The sequence below is a fragment of the Coccinella septempunctata genome, chromosome 2 (genome assembly GCF_907165205.1).
Source record: "Coccinella septempunctata chromosome 2, icCocSept1.1, whole genome shotgun sequence".
Classification (NCBI taxonomy): domain Eukaryota; kingdom Metazoa; phylum Arthropoda; class Insecta; order Coleoptera; family Coccinellidae; genus Coccinella; species Coccinella septempunctata.
Window position 1 is genome coordinate 39,867,401 of NC_058190.1, and position 21,507 is coordinate 39,888,907.

A 21,507-nucleotide genomic window follows, 5' to 3' on the forward strand; every position below is an offset into this window, starting at 1 on the left:
GGTTCAATATAAAGTGAGGCTCCCTCTAGTTCATTCACTGTGTCAATGAGTTTATCAATGAAAGTTTGAGGAATTTTTTGCCAAATGTCAGTCTGAGCATTGGCGAGCTGTTGTAATATCTGCGGTGGGTCAGATAAGCGGTATAATTAATGTGACATTGCAGACCAGACTCGTGCAATACAATTTCTATCTGGGAAGGCAGTGGACCAATTCAATCGATTAATACCATGCATTTATATGCTGTCGCTGACAGCATCACTTATATTAACATGACATTGTCACCGATGGCCCCAAAAGGGAATTGGGGGATTGGTTCTACCATCAAATCACGAGTCCCCAAATTGAAGGTATGCCACTCATTCCGGATTGTTTGGCCAGAAACTATCCTACCTGTTGCTTAGGGAATGATTTATTGATTCAGGATGCTGTGAAGAAGGGATTTTGTCGTGCAATTAACCGTAGTTGCCTATCTTGTGCGACAGTTGTAGCTCTTGCTCTTCAACCCCCATAATTATATGTAGCATTTCCAGTGGTACAATAACAATTCCACGCTCTACTAACTACACTTTAAGAGACCCGAAAGCAGCTAGCAAATTTCTGACGAGTTAAACCTTGGACGGCTTCGAAAAGCATTTTAGAATCCTGACAATTGATACTACACCACTGCAAATGGCCTATTATCAGACGGACCACAAAAAAAATCCCATACACCTACGGAAGTGAAGATAGAGTAGCATTATCCTGAAAAGTTCAAAAATACGTGAATTCTTAATCAAATCAATTATGTACATCAAATGTCGCCGAATAATTGTACCTAAAAATATCCTTAATTTTTCATTGATGAGATATGGATTTGCGATTCATATAAATTTTATATGTAAGGTGTATCGTTCCAAAATAATTGAAGAACACAATTTTCAGTCTTAGGAACACTTTATTTACAATTTATTCACGCAGCAACGTTTCGAGAAAAATTCTTCTCTTCTTCAGGCTGAAATTACAAGAATGGTATGAACAAAATAGATCTAAATACCAGGACAATCCAGAAACTAAATTCAAGAACAGAGCAACAAAACAATGCAACTACAGTTTACGAACAACAATAGTGGAACAACAAAGACTAAGAACAATGACAAAAAACTATCAGAGGAAAAATCCACCAACTCACCTTATGAATAATGAATTAAAAATCGTCTGAAAAATTCAAACTCGTAAAATCATTCGAAAAAAGCAGGTTCATCTCGGGGTCTCAAATTAACGTGACGTACAGGTAGGTATGGACGCATTGATATGAATGAAACAAGAACATCGCACATACGCGGTCGGAATGCGTGCACTCGAGAAAAACTATTTATTTATTTCCTTTATCAAATTCGAATACGCAATACTGAGTGAACCAATATCAGATCTCGAGTTCACAGAATTGGGGTGTTTTCTTATAAGCAACATCTCTTTGAAACTACGCTTGAACCAATTGGTCTCCTTGGTTAGAATCTTCGCATTTTCAAAATCAAAAAGATGTCCCTCATTCTTAGCATGTTGGGAAAGTGCGGTTGCCTCAGATTGTCTTTTACAATCTAACTGATGTTGCCTCAATCTGGATCCGAAATATTGACACGTTTGTCCAACATAAATAGCATCACAATTCGAACAACCAACCCCATACACCAAACCGGATTGTCTCATTGGGGGATCAATATCTTTCAAACGGGAAAATAGGCTCTTAACAGTTTTATTATAATATGATACCACAATAGTAGATGTTCCCTTCATCAATCTAATCAACATCTGACTCAATTTGGGAATGTAGACTAATTTGTAATATCTGAAAATCTCTTTATCGGAACCATTATCAGTCGAAGGTATACTAGTTGAGTATTTCGAACCATAAAAAATTTTATTAACTAAAGTTTTAGGATAACCATTTTGACATAAAATGGTCGCTTGCTGTTTAAAATTCTTCGGATGAAATGATGTATCAGACAAACTAAGAATCTTCTGTTTGATACCCCTGACGACAGCAATTTTTTGCGATGTTGAATGCAGAGAATTGAAATGCAATGTACGGTGGGATGCCATGGGTTTAGAATATAGGTCAGTTTTTATACCACCACTATCCCTTATCAACAATAGGTCCAAGAATGGAATTTTACCATCTATTTCCATCTCATGTGTGAACTGGAGATTCTCATGGAAGCTGTTGAAAATCCTCAATACCTCTTCTAATCTACTCATGGGCACCGACATAATTATATCATCAACGTAAACAAAGACAACCGGTATATGAAAGTTCAAAACAGACAGAACGAATGCGATCAAGTGATTCATAACCAATTCCGCCAAAATTGGTGAGGCTGGGTTGCCCATAGCTGTGCCCCTCACTTGTGCGTAAAATCTTTTATTATATTGAAAAAAGCTGTTATCAAAAATGAATTTAATAATATTCAACAACACATCAAGTGGAACATTAACACAGCTCTCATAAACAGCCCAGTTATCTTTTATTAATCGTTCTACTAAATCTTGTGGTATATTAGTGAATAGGGATTTTACATCCACACTTATGAGAACATAATCATCAGGTATATTAGTTATGCCATTAATCTTATTGATGAGGTCATATGAATTCCTGATGGAAAACGGAAACAAGTGCTTTATCCTACTCAACACTGTACACAAGAACTTCGAGATGTTATAAGTTGGTGAATTACAACAAGAAACCACCGGTCTAAGTGGATTTCCTGTCTTGTGTATTTTAACCAGGCCATAAATCTTCGGCGGAACGGAATTATATTTCCTCAGTCTCTTACCCTCAATCTCAGAAACCAACGAAAAATCTTCCAATTGTCTGATCAACTTATTAGACTTAACTTGAACTCCAATCGTTGGATCAGCCTTCAATTGCTTATAAGTTTCACTATCCGACAAAAGATCTAACAACTTACGATCATAATCGCTCTTATTAATCACCACAGTCTTATTTCCCTTATCCGAATTCACCACGTAAATATCGGGGTTGGCCTCAAGAAATGCTTTAGTTTTCCTAAACAAAAACAGAAGGTATTTATGGAATGGATCCAGAGAAGCACCGTTTGTTAATCTTTTATAAAAACCATAGGCCAAACCACAAAGCGATGCTCGCAAGCCATTCTTCATATCGACATCCAAATGATCTTGCCCAAGAATGAAGCCCTCAATATCAGACATCAAATCTAACCACGGAAAATCACTCTTACTATAAGGAATGGAAAACTTGGGGCCTAATGACAACATTTTTACAACAAAATCCGGGAGATATCTATCAGTTAGGTTAGTTAGCCAACTTGATTGAGTAGCTATTTGTGGAGTCACCGAGAGTTTGGTGAGTTGGTGAAACTTTCTCACATTACAATCTCTAATACGCTCAAATATCGACCTGAAATATCTATCTTGATGTTTACAAAAATTATTTACTATGCCTACAGAAACTGTATTACTAACACAATTTTTATGATATGAAATATTATCCTTCAGTTTTTTAATCTTCCAATTGACAATTTTAATCTCAAGATTAAGAATATCATGTCTCAGTTTACTTACTATTCTAGACACTCTACTGTAATAAGGATGTTTCTCTTGAAATAGGGAATAAACACACTTTACTTCGTTGACTATATGTTTGGGATATATACCACTCTTTCTGCACCTCAGTAAGAAAATTCTGTTGTTGATGGATCGTGCCAACCTTTTGTTATCCTTGGACCACTCCTTGAAATGAAGAACCATATTCATACCATATATCGTCATGATCTGATTGAAGAACCCCATGTCGAGGAATATATGACCAATATATAATATATATGTAAGGTGTATCGTTCCAAAATAATTGAAGAACACAATTTTCAGTCTTAGGAACACTTTATTTACAATTTATTCACGCAGCAACGTTTCGAGAAAAATTCTTCTCTTCTTCAGGCTGAAATTACAAGAATGGTATGAACAAAATAGATCTAAATACCAGGACAATCCAGAAACTAAATTCAAGAACAGAGCAACAAAACAATGCAACTACAGTTTACGAACAACAATAGTGGAACAACAAAGACTAAGAACAATGACAAAAAACTATCAGAGGAAAAATCCACCAACTCACCTTATGAATAATGAATTAAAAATCGTCTGAAAAATTCAAACTCGTAAAATCATTCGAAAAAAGCAGGTTCATCTCGGGGTCTCAAATTAACGTGACGTACAGGTAGGTATGGACGCATTGATATGAATGAAACAAGAACATCGCACATACGCGGTCGGAATGCGTGCACTCGAGAAAAACTATTTATTTATTTCCTTTATCAAATTCGAATACGCAATACTGAGTGAACCAATATCAGATCTCGAGTTCACAGAATTGGGGTGTTTTCTTATAAGCAACATCTCTTTGAAACTACGCTTGAACCAATTGGTCTCCTTGGTTAGAATCTTCGCATTTTCAAAATCAAAAAGATGTCCCTCATTCTTAGCATGTTGGGAAAGTGCGGTTGCCTCAGATTGTCTTTTACAATCTAACTGATGTTGCCTCAATCTGGATCCGAAATATTGACACGTTTGTCCAACATAAATAGCATCACAATTCGAACAACCAACCCCATACACCAAACCGGATTGTCTCATTGGGGGATCAATATCTTTCAAACGGGAAAATAGGCTCTTAACAGTTTTATTATAATATGATACCACAATAGTAGATGTTCCCTTCATCAATCTAATCAACATCTGACTCAATTTGGGAATGTAGACTAATTTGTAATATCTGAAAATCTCTTTATCGGAACCATTATCAGTCGAAGGTATACTAGTTGAGTATTTCGAACCATAAAAAATTTTATTAACTAAAGTTTTAGGATAACCATTTTGACATAAAATGGTCGCTTGCTGTTTAAAATTCTTCGGATGAAATGATGTATCAGACAAACTAAGAATCTTCTGTTTGATACCCCTGACGACAGCAATTTTTTGCGATGTTGAATGCAGAGAATTGAAATGCAATGTACGGTGGGATGCCATGGGTTTAGAATATAGGTCAGTTTTTATACCACCACTATCCCTTATCAACAATAGGTCCAAGAATGGAATTTTACCATCTATTTCCATCTCATGTGTGAACTGGAGATTCTCATGGAAGCTGTTGAAAATCCTCAATACCTCTTCTAATCTACTCATGGGCACCGACATAATTATATCATCAACGTAAACAAAGACAAACGGTATATGAAAGTTCAAAACAGACAGAACGAATGCGATCAAGTGATTCATAACCAATTCCGCCAAAATTGGTGAGGCTGGGTTGCCCATAGCTGTGCCCCTCACTTGTGCGTAAAATCTTTTATTATATTGAAAAAAGCTGTTATCAAAAATGAATTTAATAATATTCAACAACACATCAAGTGGAACATTAACACAGCTCTCATAAACAGCCCAGTTATCTTTTATTAATCGTTCTACTAAATCTTGTGGTATATTAGTGAATAGGGATTTTACATCCACACTTATGAGAACATAATCATCAGGTATATTAGTTATGCCATTAATCTTATTGATGAGGTCATATGAATTCCTGATGGAAAACGGAAACAAGTGCTTTATCCTACTCAACACTGTACACAAGAACTTCGAGATGTTATAAGTTGGTGAATTACAACAAGAAACCACCGGTCTAAGTGGATTTCCTGTCTTGTGTATTTTAACCAGGCCATAAATCTTCGGCGGAACGGAATTATATTTCCTCAGTCTCTTACCCTCAATCTCAGAAACCAACGAAAAATCTTCCAATTGTCTGATCAACTTATTAGACTTAACTTGAACTCCAATCGTTGGATCAGCCTTCAATTGCTTATAAGTTTCACTATCCGACAAAAGATCTAACAACTTACGATCATAATCGCTCTTATTAATCACCACAGTCTTATTTCCCTTATCCGAATTCACCACGTAAATATCGGGGTTGGCCTCAAGAAATGCTTTAGTTTTCCTAAACAAAAACAGAAGGTATTTATGGAATGGATCCAGAGAAGCACCGTTTGTTAATCTTTTATAAAAACCATAGGCCAAACCACAAAGCGATGCTCGCAAGCCATTCTTCATATCGACATCCAAATGATCTTGCCCAAGAATGAAGCCCTCAATATCAGACATCAAATCTAACCACGGAAAATCACTCTTACTATAAGGAATGGAAAACTTGGGGCCTAATGACAACATTTTTACAACAAAATCCGGGAGATATCTATCAGTTAGGTTAGTTAGCCAACTTGATTGAGTAGCTATTTGTGGAGTCACCGAGAGTTTGGTGAGTTGGTGAAACTTTCTCACATTACAATCTCTAATACGCTCAAATATCGACCTGAAATATCTATCTTGATGTTTACAAAAATTATTTACTATGCCTACAGAAACTGTATTACTAACACAATTTTTATGATATGAAATATTATCCTTCAGTTTTTTAATCTTCCAATTGACAATTTTAATCTCAAGATTAAGAATATCATGTCTCAGTTTACTTACTATTCTAGACACTCTACTGTAATAAGGATGTTTCTCTTGAAATAGGGAATAAACACACTTTACTTCGTTGACTATATGTTTGGGATATATACCACTCTTTCTGCACCTCAGTAAGAAAATTCTGTTGTTGATGGATCGTGCCAACCTTTTGTTATCCTTGGACCACTCCTTGAAATGAAGAACCATATTCATACCATATATCGTCATGATCTGATTGAAGAACCCCATGTCGAGGAATATATGACCAATATATAATATATATGTAAGGTGTATCGTTCCAAAATAATTGAAGAACACAATTTTCAGTCTTAGGAACACTTTATTTACAATTTATTCACGCAGCAACGTTTCGAGAAAAATTCTTCTCTTCTTCAGGCTGAAATTACAAGAATGGTATGAACAAAATAGATCTAAATACCAGGACAATCCAGAAACTAAATTCAAGAACAGAGCAACAAAACAATGCAACTACAGTTTACGAACAACAATAGTGGAACAACAAAGACTAAGAACAATGACAAAAAACTATCAGAGGAAAAATCCACCAACTCACCTTATGAATAATGAATTAAAAATCGTCTGAAAAATTCAAACTCGTAAAATCATTCGAAAAAAGCAGGTTCATCTCGGGGTCTCAAATTAACGTGACGTACAGGTAGGTATGGACGCATTGATATGAATGAAACAAGAACATCGCACATACGCGGTCGGAATGCGTGCACTCGAGAAAAACTATTTATTTATTTCCTTTATCAAATTCGAATACGCAATACTGAGTGAACCAATATCAGATCTCGAGTTCACAGAATTGGGGTGTTTTCTTATAAGCAACATCTCTTTGAAACTACGCTTGAACCAATTGGTCTCCTTGGTTAGAATCTTCGCATTTTCAAAATCAAAAAGATGTCCCTCATTCTTAGCATGTTGGGAAAGTGCGGTTGCCTCAGATTGTCTTTTACAATCTAACTGATGTTGCCTCAATCTGGATCCGAAATATTGACACGTTTGTCCAACATAAATAGCATCACAATTCGAACAACCTGGTATTTAGATCTATTTTGTTCATACCATTCTTGTAATTTCAGCCTGAAGAAGAGAAGAATTTTTCTCGAAACGTTGCTGCGTGAATAAATTGTAAATAAAGTGTTCCTAAGACTGAAAATTGTGTTCTTCATATAAATTTTGTTCAAATATATAGATGTAATCGGTATTCGAGTTGATCACTACTTAGTTGATATTATTTTCATATCTGAGATGTAGTAAATGAACGTTATCGATGAATAATATATGAGTGAATTCTCATTGATATCCCTAGAAATTGGGGAAATATGTTCTATCGATTTATAATTCAACAACGAGCCAATCAAATGGATAAAAATATAGAAATTTTCACCCTTGAATATCTACAGCTAGCAGTTCATTCGTTCATATCTATATCCTGAAATACTTATAACAGAAAATGTTTTTTGACTATATTAAATAGACGTTTATTTTCTCTTTAATATAAATTTCTTTCTATAAGAAATACTCTACACTATATAGATTCTACAGCACTTTGCTCAGGTCATAAGCTTTTGTAAAAAGCGTGCCAGAAGGCTGAAGTAAGTACACTATACCAATGTACTAGGTACTTAATAGAAAAATCAGAAACAAAAGTATCCAAATATTACGAGATAGCAAAGCTATATTACTGACATTGGGAAATAATAAATATACCTCTAAGTTACTATTAGAGATCTGTGAGGTTTAATGCTGAGCTATTCTCAGGATGGGTCAAAAGACACAATGATGGTAAACTGGAAGCTGACGTGCTGGTGGAGCTGGGGGTAAATTTTAGAAAATGGTTCCAATTTAATGCTCCACTATTTAAGGAATCTCCCCACACCTACAGCATCAACAGATTCTGTAAATTCAGGAAATGCTTATTTCGAGAATACACGAAATATCCAGCCATGTAAAGCTTGAAATTGCAGACCCATCGTTGAGCTGATAAAAACCTCGCACTGGGAAGGGCTTATACATGGAAATCCACATTGGTCGCTGTACGCTGAAGATCTACCTCCATATAATTAGAGCCTGAATTAGGGGAGCTAGAAGGATAGTCCCATCCTAGAGGAGTTTTGGTTTCTGAAAAATGCTTGTGCTGCGTATAGAATCATAAAAAATTCCGTCTAGCTCGAGGCTAAGTTCTTCTAAGCATCCTACTATGGTGATCTTCAATGGGCCAATTGAAGAGAGGGAGAGAGAGGGACTCATTTTGTCGTCACCTGTCGCTCCTGTTCCATATAGGGTGTACATGGAAATAGTACGTGCGGAAGAACTGCCTCCAAAGAATTATGTCCTGATTCAGAAGAGCTAGAAAAACTGTACCAATCTAGGGGAGTTTTAGACCCTGAAGAAGGCAGTTGTCTGCACACTGGTTAGAATCATTGAAAGTTCGAGGCAAAGTGCATCCAAACAGCCTAGTATATAGATGTATGATGGACCTCTCTAGGCAGAGAGTCATTTTCAAGAAGTTCTGGAACATGGGAAATGTGCAGCCATTTTTTGAGGAAATACATGAAACTGGAAAGTTACCTCCTCAATCTTCAGACAGAATTGTCATAACTTTTTTATTAGTTAAACTTATTGCATGAAATTTCATAATTCATTCTTTTCCTATCAAGTTTAGGGATCTATATTATATATGTATCGTTTCTATTTTCATCCATTCGGTAAACAAAACCAAATCTTGGAGATTAATTGCAGGATATTTAGGCAGGTGATCTTTATTGTCCACAAATTTAAAAACTATAAATTAATATAAGTAATTCGATAAGCCTTCGCTGCACAAAATTGCGAAACGTTGTGCAACCAGGGTCCAATGAAATGGAAGAAAAAAACTTTTTACGTACTAGGCATTCCAAAATATACACGCCAGTGCATTCGGTGCGATGATTTGCGAAAAAAGGACAAGGTCCTCGTAGAATTTGAATGGAGAGACGTATCTTGATAAGATAATCCAAATTTTGACAATTTTCGGATATGTACCTTAACCGTTTCCAAACAAATGAAATCTTAAACGTGAATCGATAAGCACTCTTAGATATGAAGTAAAAATATATAAAGAAGGCTATTTCCGAATATTGTCCAGAGTTCATTAGGGGTTCGTTCGAATCTGATCAAACTGAAATGGACTGCGGGTGCGAGGTGGATTTTACTGGCTTGTCCCTAGGGACCTCATGCGCAGGTGGTAGCTTCGTCCTTTTCATGGCCCTGCTGGACAGCTTCCTGAGAAAAACTTGCGATATTTCGGAAATTTGCGAGAGGGTTAAACCTAAGGTGGTTCCAGATGAAGTGTACGATTTCGTTGTCATTGGTGGAGGCAGTGGGGGTGCTACAGCTGCTGGACGGTTAGCAGAAGTTGACGACTGGAAGGTGCTGCTTTTGGAGGCTGGAGACGATGAGCCCGTTGGATCGCAGGTGAATAATTATTTTGTATTTTTCGTACATTTAATGGATAGGATGTAAAAAGAAGTCTCTTATTGCAGAGTATGACAAGTTTTGTCCAAAACAGCCAAAATGTTTTTGTCAAATTCATAAATATTCCTTTCTTTGTGAAAACATTGACTCTCTGTATACCGAAATCGAAATTAGGACACATACTTATGGGAATTCCCGATCCTGAACGTTTTACGTTTTAACACTGGGTCACTCTGCATACAGGATATGCAAAATATTTCTGGCCAAATTTCACAGCAATTCCCAAACCAAAAGTTCCTACTGAGTATGGTCTAATAGGGAATACTCCTTCTGACGAATATGATGTATTTTTTATGAAATATTTTTGAAACGTCACATTTTGAAATAACCATTTCAACCGTTCCCAAAAAAACATTATTTTAAGTACTTAAAAATGAAGAAAAAAATGGGTATTTAAAATTTAAAACGTTTCGTTTCTATTGCAAAAGTTGGCAACATCCACTGAAATATGTGTTTATAATAAAGGACAACAAATACACTATCTTGATGAGATACAAAGATGGCTGTCTATAAAGTCTTCGGCGAACGAGGTCGTAAAATTTTATGGGATTTTTATGGCCGGTTGCTATAGCTCTCCAGTGAGTACGCGCCTTATGATGGCTGTAAATCAACAGCTGATATTTTATAAATATGCCATTGTTCTTTTTATTTTCTAGTAGGCGCAGTTGCCAAATCGTAAACTAGAAACGAAGCGATTTAAATTTTAAAACCTCATATTTGAAGAATGATTTTGAATAGTTTCCGCGGTGCATTTGAAAAATTCATTAATGAAACTCATAATTATTCGGTTCGAACTTGCATATGCTGTGATTAACCAAATTGAGGAGAATTCCCCATTATCTTTCAGTTGCAAAATTATATTTTGTGAAGTTTCACAACATGGCATTACTGGCTACATGGGATTACATTTCTTAATAGAAATTCATCGTACAATTTACCAAAGAATTCCGATTACCATTATAGTTTTCAAGATATGACTTGTTTTGGGTGAAAAAATTGTGAAAAGGAACTTTTTTGTTGCAAATTGCCTGTAGAATTACTTTGCGAGATTTGGGCCGGGATAATAACTTGCACACTTGTATAAGGAATATTATGGCAATAATATTAAAAAAAATATTTCCAGATACATCTTAAACGCTTTAGGATAATAATTCATCCTAGTGAAAAACTAAAAAAACTAAAACACCAGTCGTTGGTGAAAATCCTGTAGTTCAGTTACATTCGTCAGAATCATATTTATTCAAATAAATAGTTGTATAGTTCAGCTTAGAAAGAGAAGTAAAATTGATAAAATTTTATAATGATGACAAAATTTAACAGTAGATTCTTGTGGTCAAAGTGAACACGTTTTTTCCTACACTATTTTTTTATTATCATTAAGGCTGGTTATGAATACCTATAGGGGAGAGTTCCTTTGAATTGGACGGCCCATGAACCGGACGCTACAGTTTTTTGAAATACTTGATGGTGATTTGGCATCTTTTACGTAAATCCCATTTTCGCAACAAGGCGCGAGCCACAGGGTCAGCCATTTTACAAGAGATCTCGATCGATGTTGCGAAAATGGGATTTACGTAAGGGATGCTGAATTGCTATCGAGTGTAGTAGAAAACTGTAGCGTCCGGTTCATAGGCTGTCCAGTTCAAAGGAACTCTCCCCTACCCAAAATAGTCGCAAGTAGCATGGTCATTAAATTCAACGAACGAAAGTCAACGAATACTTTATAAAGAGGATGAATAAACCGGCCCTTACTATGTTTTCCAGGTGCCAGCAATGGCTTACAATTTCCTAGGAAATCCAGCCATAGACTGGGGATACAAGACGGACCCAGAAGAATCAGCATGCCTGGGCTACGCCAACCATCAGTGCGACTTCCCAAGAGGAAAAGTCCTTGGTGGGTGCAGCGTCGTCAACGGTATGATGTACATGAGAGGAGTACCCAAAGATTTCGACGACTGGGAAGCAGCTGGCAACCCTGGATGGGGCTACGACGACGTTCTACCATATTTCCTCAGGTCTGAGGACAATACCGAGATCGGAACTCTGGTAGATGCTAAGTATCACGCGACAGGTGGACCAATGACGACCAATCGGTTTCCAGATCAGCCCAAAATGGCCTTCGACATTTTGAAGGCTGCCGAAGAGGCCAATTTCTCGGTTTCGAATGATTTGAATGGGGAGAAACTGGAGGGATTCGCGATTGCACAATCCAATTCGAGGTAGGTGAAGCACGATTTTCATATGAGACAATATTAGTTGAAAATACTGAAAAAAATTAAAATTTTGTTCGCCTCGGTATAATTTATAATACAAACATCATAGATTATACAACAAATTTGGACTGAATTGAGACAATCAACAATTTCTCGAGTAATTATTCATTTAAATTCAGCTACCAGACTGAGAATGGTGAGTTTAACACTTTAATTTTGAGAACAAAATGTTTCTTATTCTTGGGTTGTGAAACATGAGGAAACGGTTTTTCATAATGACTTCGCAGCTTGCCGGAATAGCTACCCTACTTTAGGCAACGAATGAGGGGAGGATAAGAACAAGAATAAATCGTTCCATTCAATTGCAGTTTTCATTCAAACGGAATTCATTCTCGTACTTTTGGCATTTCGAATCTAATACACTGCGCAAAAAAATTAACGCACATTCTGAAAATCTCAATTTTAATGAAGGTTAACTCTACATTGACTTTATAACTTATTTTTTATGTTCTCTCGGGAAGGTTTTGAACGGAACAAGACACATTAAATGGAAGAAAAATTCAGGATTTCACCGAATCTTATGTGAAAGAAGTGAAATGAACAAGTTTCAAAATACTGAAATGCTGATGAGTGATTTAATATGTACTTGGTATTTCCACCCCTTGCGTTAGCTCGGCAACGACGGTTCATACTCAAAATGTGTGATCTTAAAATGTTCTGATCTAATCCTTCCCAGATTTCTCCGCATTGGATTCCTAAGTCATTAAGAGTAGCTGAATGATTTTATGAAATTTTCACCAATGTATGGGGCATATGGCACTACATGCTCTTCAAGAATGTTGCTTATATACTTATCAGCATTCATAGCTCCATTATCAACGACCACTAGTTTGTGCGAGCAGTCAAAGATATTCCACCCCATACCATAATCGATCCTCCCCCGAAACCAGTAGTATTCAGGAAATTGCACTGAGCATATCTTTCATGTGGACGTCTGTATACAAGGGAACGTCGATCACAATGGTAGAGGCAGAATCTAGACTCATCTGTGAAGAGAACTCTTTCCTAATCGGCCTCTTCCCAATGGATATGCTCTCTCGCAAAATCCAAACGCGCCCTTCGATGGGCTGGGGTAAGAGCTGGGCCTCTTGCCGCTACACGAGGCCTTAAATCATATTCTCTGAGGCGATTTCTTATTATCTGAGTGCTAATTTGCACCTCATGAGTTTTCTCAAGCTGAATTTGAAGGAGGCGAGCGGTTGCAAACCGTTGTCTCAACGAAGAAACTCTCAAGTAACGTTCTTGAATGGCAGTTGTTACCCGTGGTCTACCCTGTCCTGGTCTTCAGACTTTCATACCTGTCTCCCTGAATCGCTGCAACATTCTGGACACACTTGTATGGGAAACTCCAAACCTTCCTGCAATTCTTGTGTATGTCCACCCATCTTCTCGCAAAACTACCGCTTGGGCAAATTCCTCTTGGGTCAAATTGCGTGTTTCGCGTTGCAAAGCGATCGAGTGTAGAAAATCAAACTAAAGAAAAACTATTGATCACTAGAATTGATCGAGAACAACTGATTTTAGAATGGAGCCAATAGATTCAAAATCTGATAATATCATCTTTTTTTATTCCTGTTGGGAAAAAATATCTTTATTGAAGAAAACCGTTGAAAGTGGATAACATATGTATGCATAATTCTGATAAAAATAATTATCATTGAGAACACCTTCAGTTGTAGAATAAATTTGAGATTTCCATAATGTGCGTTAATTTTTTTGCGCAGTGTATTATGTATAGCGATGTGAGCCAAGATTCTGGAAGGGACATATAGCGAAGAATTTGCTTTAAAGCGTTCCAATATGCGTCCATAATGACGTGAATTCTCCTAGCTAATCATAAGAAATATATTTGAGTCCCGAACTGACTTGTGCCTCCCAGAGAAGAAAAACCATAGCATGGTTATGTCAGAAAGTTAGCTTCGTAAAAGATTTCTTTAAAAGCTATACCATTACCTCCACTCTATCATCAATATAAGTAGACAAGGTGATAATAAAAAAAATAAAGAACATATAATTTATGAACGCGCACTTCTGCTTGCATTGTGTCCTTCAATTTCAATCAGTATGGGATCTTTGGTTGAATTTTCAGCCTGATTCATAATCAGTGGCTTTAATTTCACAGCTTTCTTCAGTTTCATTTTTGGTAGAACTAAAGAAAGCTTAGAAATTGAAGGGACTATAAAGCCATGAGCACTCACCGTTAGCTGCTAAAAGAGCCCTTAAGATTTAATGTCGCATTGAAAAAAACAGTCAGTTTGAAGGTAATGAACGAGGATTAAATTTTAATGGCGTATTGAATCGAACTGGCCGAAAATGTAAAAAATTTCGGATTCATAGTTTTGAAAGACTTTTATTAGGTGGTTCAATGTGTTTCAAATAAAGAACAAAACCTGTTGAAGCTAAAATGTCGAAAAAACGTTTAGCTGACATTATCTACAAACATTCCACACATCGAGATTGGGTGAAGCACGAGCTCCTAATGTAATTTCAACTTCTTCACATAGATATTTACTTCAAAAGTTCAACTTGCACTTCGTGACAGACTTTCAATAACTCTTATTACTCTTTTTCAGAAACGGAGTACGTTTGAGCAGCGCCAGAACCTTTTTGAGGCCCAACAGGAACCGCCAAAATCTTCAAGTCATGCTGAATTCGACTGCCACCAGAATCGTCCTTAACAAGAACAACAAAGTTACGGGAGTTGAGTTCCTTTACCAGAAAGTAAAATATAGGGTCAAAGTGCGCAAAGAAGTGATCGTATCTGGAGGAGCAATAAACTCGCCTCAAATACTTTTACTTTCTGGTATTGGTCCAAAGGATGAACTAGAGAAGGTCGGCATCAAGGTGGTTCACGATCTGCCTGGAGTGGGCAAAAACTTCCACAATCACGTAGCCTTCTACCTGTATTATCTGCTCAACAAAGAGGAAGCTATAAGCGACTTGGACTGGGTGGCTGTTGTCAATTATTTGTTGTACAGGAAAGGACCCTTATCTTCCACAGGTGAGTCAGTGTACCAATTTTCTGAGGTAAATCCAAAGTTTGAATGGGATTTGATCGAAATGTTATTTCGGTAAGAAAGACCTGTATGTAGAAAATGATATAAAACGATTTTTTTCGATTATATCATCTACATTATGATCTGAAATTCGTCTCATCTGCTGACTTCCCTGCTAGATACAAAAGACAATGTCCTCTCAGCAGATAACCGAAGTTCAGCTCGTGTAAGTTCCAGAAAATTTCTGGTGTTCTGGTGTCAATGTCAAAATATTTTGTTACTCAACATATTCTCCTCTTAATTGGATACATTTATTACATCGAACCTTTAAAAAAAATGGATTCTTCTTGCTCTGCAAACCAGACCTCCAAAGCTTTAATACCTCATCGTTGGAAGAACATTTACGACCTTTTAAATTTTTTATCAGTTGAGGAAAGAGATCATAGTCGGATGGAGCCAAATCTGGTGAATAAGGGGACTGTTCTTTTAATTCAAACCCTAAATCACGAATTTTTTGCATGGCAACATGAGATTTGTGTTCAGGGGCGTTGTCCTGCAGAAACCAAACAACTTTTGATAGCTTTCCGCGTCTCTTTAATTTTTTCCCGTAGAGTGGTCAGTAATGTCGAATAGTAATCTCCGGTTATTGTTCTACCCTTATCCAAAAAATTAATCATCATTAGTCCATGGCAATCCCAAAAAACTGAAGCAAGAACTTTTCCAGCAGATTTTTGGACACGAAACGTCTTAGGTCTTGGAGAACCAGAGTGTCGCCATTCCATCGATTGTTGATTTATTTCTGGATCTTAGAAATGTACCCAAGTCTCATCCATAGTAACAATTCAGTTTAAGAAGTCTACGTCGTTTTCAAATCGAGCACAGATCAAACGCGATGCTTCTGCCCTTGCACGCTTTTGGTCAACATTCAAACATTTGGGGATCCATTTTGCAGCAATTTTTCTCATGTCCAAATTGATGTGAACTATATGATGAACGCGTTCGGATGAAAGATTCAGTACTTCAGATATCCGTTTTAGCCCAATTCGACGGTCTGATAAAATCATGTCACGAACTGAATCGATATTTTCGGGGACTGGCACAGAAACTGGCCTTTCCGATCGCTCATCATCTTCAATGGAAAATTTACCTCTTCTGAAGCTTGCAGTCCAATTTTTCACGGTCGCATTACCGAAGGACATTGATCGCCAAGGGTATTAAGCATATCTTCGTAAATCTGCTTACCTCTTAACCCTTTTAAATACACTTATTACTTGATGATGCCTCGATACTTCAATTTTTCGATTTTCACAATTTCGGTGGACATCTTCTTTCTTTCAATTTATTGCGTAACTATGGTTTACTTTTTCGACCACAAACTTCACACTAACACTTCTAATGAGTTATTGTTCGTTGCTATGATAACGCAATATTTTTTTTATGCATGGAACTGGTCTAGGCTTACTAGATATCAATACATTCTCGTAAATATTAGATAATCTGGCAAACAAAGGTGCGAGGGAAGTCTACATTGGTCTGGGCCTTGCTATTGGTGTTTTCATCTGCTTGGTGAAGGTATGTAATGGCAGATAGACTGAGGGTCCTGGACAATACACCAGTTACAGATCTTGTAGTCCGACCAACACGTAGGAAAATCATTTGAACTCAATATCAAGTAATCAAAGTTTTTGAACCTGCACTGTTCAATACATCACTCAATGTCCTATAACCCTTCAATCCTCTGATAAAATCAGTACATGCCCTAGTGAGACAATCTAGATTCACACAAACTACCCCATTTACGCATTCCACAGCCGACCAACCCTTCCTTCAAGGTAATAAATCTTATTTTCCAGCGCTCTCACAGCTCACCGCAAGGCTGAACACAAAGTACGCCGATCCGAGCGGTTTATTCCCCGACATTCAATTGTTCTTCGACGGTTTCATGGCCAGCTGTTCCAACACCGGCGAGGCGAGGGCGTATGAAAATCCGGACGATCCAAAACAGCCGAAATTGATAAACGTTTCACCTGTGGTGCTCCATCCGAAGAGCAGAGGAAGCATCACCCTGAGATCCAGTAATCCTTTGGACGCCCCCTCCATAAGGGTGAACTACCTGAAGGAGCCCGAGGACGTCGCGACGCTGATTGAAGGAATCAGGATTGTGCAGAAGCTGGCGAACACTACGATATTGAGGGAAAAATATGGCATCGAATTGAGGAAAGACGATTATGGTGATTGTGAAAAGCTACACGAGTGAGTATTTATTCAATGCTCGAAAGATAAAGAAATCTCTACAAATTTAGTAGAAAATTCAGGCTGAACCACATAAAACTACGAAAGCGTATAAGGTCCATAAAATACGAGGATATATTGAAAAATTCTTAGCCTACTGAAGAACCAAACAAAATTTTAATGCCAAAATATTTTATGACTCAACATATTCTCCTCTTAATTGGATACATTTATCACAGCGAACCTGCAACGTCTCTAGACCTTTCAAAAAAATGTTTCTTCTTGCTCTGCAAACCAGACCTCCACAGCTTTTATTACCTCCTCGTTGGAAGAAAATTTACGACCTTTTTTTCAGTTGAGTAAAGAGATGATAGTCGGATGGAGCCAAATCTGGGGAATAAGGGGGGTGTTCTAGTAATTCAAACCCTAAATCACGAATTTTTTGCATGGCAACATGAGATTTGTGTGCAGGGGCGTTGTCCTGCAAAAACAAAACACCTTTGGATAATTTTCCGCGTCTTTTCTCTTTAATTTTTTCCCGTAGAGTGGTCAGTAATGTCGAATAGTAATCTCCGGTTATTGTTCTACCCTTATCCAAAAATTTCAATCATGATTACTCCATGGCAATCGCAAAAAACTGTAGCAAGAACTTTTCCAGCAGATTTTTGGACACGAAACTTCTTAGGTGTTGGAGAACCAGAGTGTTGCCATTCTATGAATTGTTGCTTTGTTTCTGGATCGTAGAAATGTACCCAAGTCTCATCCATAGTAACAATTCGGTTTAACGTGTCTACATCGTTTTCAAATCGAGCACAGATCGAACGCGATGCTCCTACCCTTACTGCATAGACATTTTCGGGGACTGACACAGAAACTGACCTTCCCGATCAGTCATCATCTTCAATGGAAAATTTACCTCTTTTGGAGCTTGCAGACCTATTTTTCGCGGTAGCATACGAAGGACATTGATCACCAAGGGTATTAAGCATATATTCTGCTTACCTCTTAACCATTTTAAATACAGGTACTTGATGATAGCTCGATACTCCAATTTTTCGATTATCACAATTTCGGTGCACATCCTCTTTCTTTTAATTTATTGCGTAACTATGGTTTAATTTCTTGACCTCAAACTTCACTAACACTTCTAATGAGTTATTGTTCGTTGCTTTGGTCACGCAATATCCTCGTACACAAGAATAATTTGAGCCATTTTGATATCACTGTAACTTTTTTAATTGTTGCTCGCTTTTGGTAAACTTTTTACCGAAGTGTAGTCCTACGTCTGGAGATATAACCCCTAGTTGTAGTTTTCAGAGAATTCAGGTGATGCAGTGAATTATAAAGGTTGTCACACAACCAGAAAATAGTGGAGAATTATAATGTTGGGTTTCTGAATTGAAAAAATTTGTGAAGCTGTTTTTGATATCATGTTACCCAATGAGCTTTTTGTTGCCAGTCACGTGATATCAGATTCGCAATTATCAATGAGAGAACCAGTATATTCTGGCATTTCCATATTCAATACTCAATATCAGTTATATTATAGCCAAAATATCACAATATCCAGGGGCCATGTCAATATACTACTAACACCAAATCATAACCCTATCCCAACTTCCGCGTAGGATAATTTCATCAAGGCCTGCCATTTCAGATATGACTCTGATGCATTCTGGGAGTGCGCTGTTCGATACATGACAGGAAACGAGAATCACCAGTCTGGATCCTGCAAGATGGGCCCAGCATCAGACCCCATGGCTGTCGTTGATCACCAGCTTCAGGTGTACGGTATCTTAGGCCTTAGGGTAATGGACTCTTCCATTATGCCTAAGGTAATTTCGGGTAACACTCACGCCCCAATTGTGATGATAGCGGAGAAAGGGGTGCAACACATTAAAGATAAATATCTAAATGCATACTGATGGAGGATACAGAATGCCTTTTCCATTTGGAGTCATGGCGATCATCATAAGTCTCAATTCCGGCGTATTAAATATTGAAGTACTGTATATAACTCATTTTCGTTGTAATTATTAGGTTAATTTATGTGAAACATAATATTGGTTTGAATTCATACTCTCAGTATCGAAATATATCACGTTTTTTCTATAACAATTATTTTATTTCCTTCATTAGGGCTTAACCCTGCGATATGAAATCGAATTTTTATTATGAAGAAGCGGTTTTTCTTCAATACCATCTGGTCTGACCATAGACTTAATAAATAAATTAATTAATAAATATTAGGTATTATGTCTATGGGTATGACACGAATAAAGCAACCCTTATTGATTGGCAGAAATCCCAGACTACTTCTTTCAACTGTCAATTTTATCCACATGGTCACAGAAGAATTTTTTTGTGGGGTTTTCATCGAGGAAATTTGTAAAATTTCATTATTTTTCATTCATAATTGAAAAAAAAAATTGAATATCTAAGAAAACACTCAATATTTAATGAAAGCAAACCGTTTTTTGCTTCATTTTGGAATCAACTACAGGGTGTTTCCAAATAAGACGTGAACTTTGGAGGAGGTGTTAGTATCACTCATTTGCTATCGTTTGAGTCATATTTATGGATAACCAAAAATCAACAGTTTCCGAGATATTTGAGTTTTTCAAAAACTTTCTCACCTTACTCCATTTGTCGTCGATTTTTTCTACGTTGACAAAGTTTGATTATAATTTTGGATAATAAGAAATGGATCACGCCTTCAACAGTAAGGCAGGTAAATAATAAACAAATTAATTCAGATGCATAACATCCGCAGACAATTGAATCAACGAATGTTACGATCTAAATCGAACTAACCAACTACCATCGCTCGAAGTATTACCAGAATTTTCATTTCGTCGACAAAGAGTAGATGCTGACCATGGTTTCGGTCTTATTTGACCTCGTCAGAGCAACAAAACTCATTCGTCAACGAAATTCTATGAATTGCCGGCTGAATTTTGTTGCTCTGACGAGGTCAAATAAGACCGAAACCATGATCAGCATCTACTCTTTGTCGACGAAATGAAAATTCTGGTAATACTTCGAGCGATGGTAGTTGGTTCGATTTAGATCGTAACATTCGTTGATTTAATTGTCTGCGGATGTTATGATTTGAGTATCGTATATGTTACTCATTACTGGTGATAAAGGAGAACCCATAGCCATACCAAATTTTTGTTTATAGAAAACATCATCTAATTGAAAATATGTGGAATTCAGGCAAACTTCTAATATCTCCATTTTGTAAACACCCTGTTATTGTGGCATTCCACTCATTTTATCTCGGGCCTGTTCCGATATTGCTGCTAGTACTGGCCCGCAATCGAATAACAATAGAACTCGAACGACTGGGCCAATAGGCATCGTTTCTGAAATACTGACAGTACTGTTCAGGAATATCGGAACAGACGGTTTGTCTCATTTATTCACTTACCGACTGCCCTACCCCTATGCATTCTTGAGTTCCTTTTTATTATCGGAACCCATACTCGTATTAATATCTCTTCTGGTAAGTGAGCCAGAACAATGCTCAGCGGGACAATAGCTATGAAACTAGAAATACGAAACGACCTCGTATAATATGGCTGGGAACGAAACGACGACGTTAAAAAGAGAAAATATAAGTTATTCGAGAACGAACTTAGAAGGGGTATCTTTTTCCCGTCAAACGGCCTTTGGGGTTGTTTCCATTTGATTGAATCAGAAACTCATTTCATTTGGTGCTCAAGATCTCAGATTTCCGATGAGAATTTTAAGGGAATTTGATACGGGATGGCAATTACAGGGTGGATCCTGGATTTCACCGTAGGAATTTCATTTCATTGGATCGGTCATATTAAATCTTGCTGAAGTGCACTACTGTCTATGACTACTGTAAGCACTCAACTGTGCATCGCTGATTGACTGTCGAAAGAAAACACCATTAAATATTTAACGTCCTT

At 37.1% G+C, this 21,507-nt stretch overlaps 3 protein-coding genes across 6 annotated transcripts in view; 1 reads left to right on the forward strand and 2 right to left on the reverse strand.

The window, feature by feature from the left end:
- LOC123306744 (sodium/calcium exchanger 3) overlaps nt 1-21,507 on the reverse strand; it is a 144,845-nt gene that overhangs the window by 99,920 nt on the left and 23,418 nt on the right. The window lies entirely within an intron of this gene.
- LOC123306745 lies at nt 915-7,578 on the reverse strand. 3 transcript variants are annotated; one of them, XR_006536953.1, is made up of 4 exons: nt 7,097-7,578; nt 6,544-6,919; nt 3,580-3,955; nt 915-991 (listed from the first exon to the last, which is right to left on the reverse strand). XR_006536953.1 is itself a non-coding variant. In XM_044888866.1 (3 exons), exon 1 carries the CDS (start codon nt 6,235-6,237, stop codon nt 4,312-4,314), a length of 1,926 nt encoding a protein of 641 aa, XP_044744801.1. In that variant the 5' UTR covers nt 6,238-6,415; the 3' UTR covers nt 915-991; nt 3,580-3,955; nt 4,133-4,311. The 3 variants fall into 3 exon arrangements, 2 of the variants coding, with proteins under 2 accessions (XP_044744801.1, XP_044744802.1); XM_044888866.1 differs by lacking the exons at nt 6,544-6,919; nt 7,097-7,578 and adding an exon at nt 4,133-6,415; XM_044888867.1 differs by lacking the exons at nt 3,580-3,955; nt 6,544-6,919; nt 7,097-7,578 and adding an exon at nt 1,169-3,449.
- On the forward strand, nt 9,663-19,681 carry LOC123306746 (glucose dehydrogenase [FAD, quinone]-like). Its single transcript, XM_044888868.1, has 5 exons — nt 9,663-10,005; nt 11,830-12,284; nt 14,912-15,339; nt 17,188-17,587; nt 19,224-19,681. The coding sequence occupies exons 1-5, from the start codon at nt 9,715-9,717 to the stop codon at nt 19,489-19,491; spliced, it is 1,842 nt and encodes a 613-aa protein (XP_044744803.1). The 5' UTR covers nt 9,663-9,714; the 3' UTR covers nt 19,492-19,681.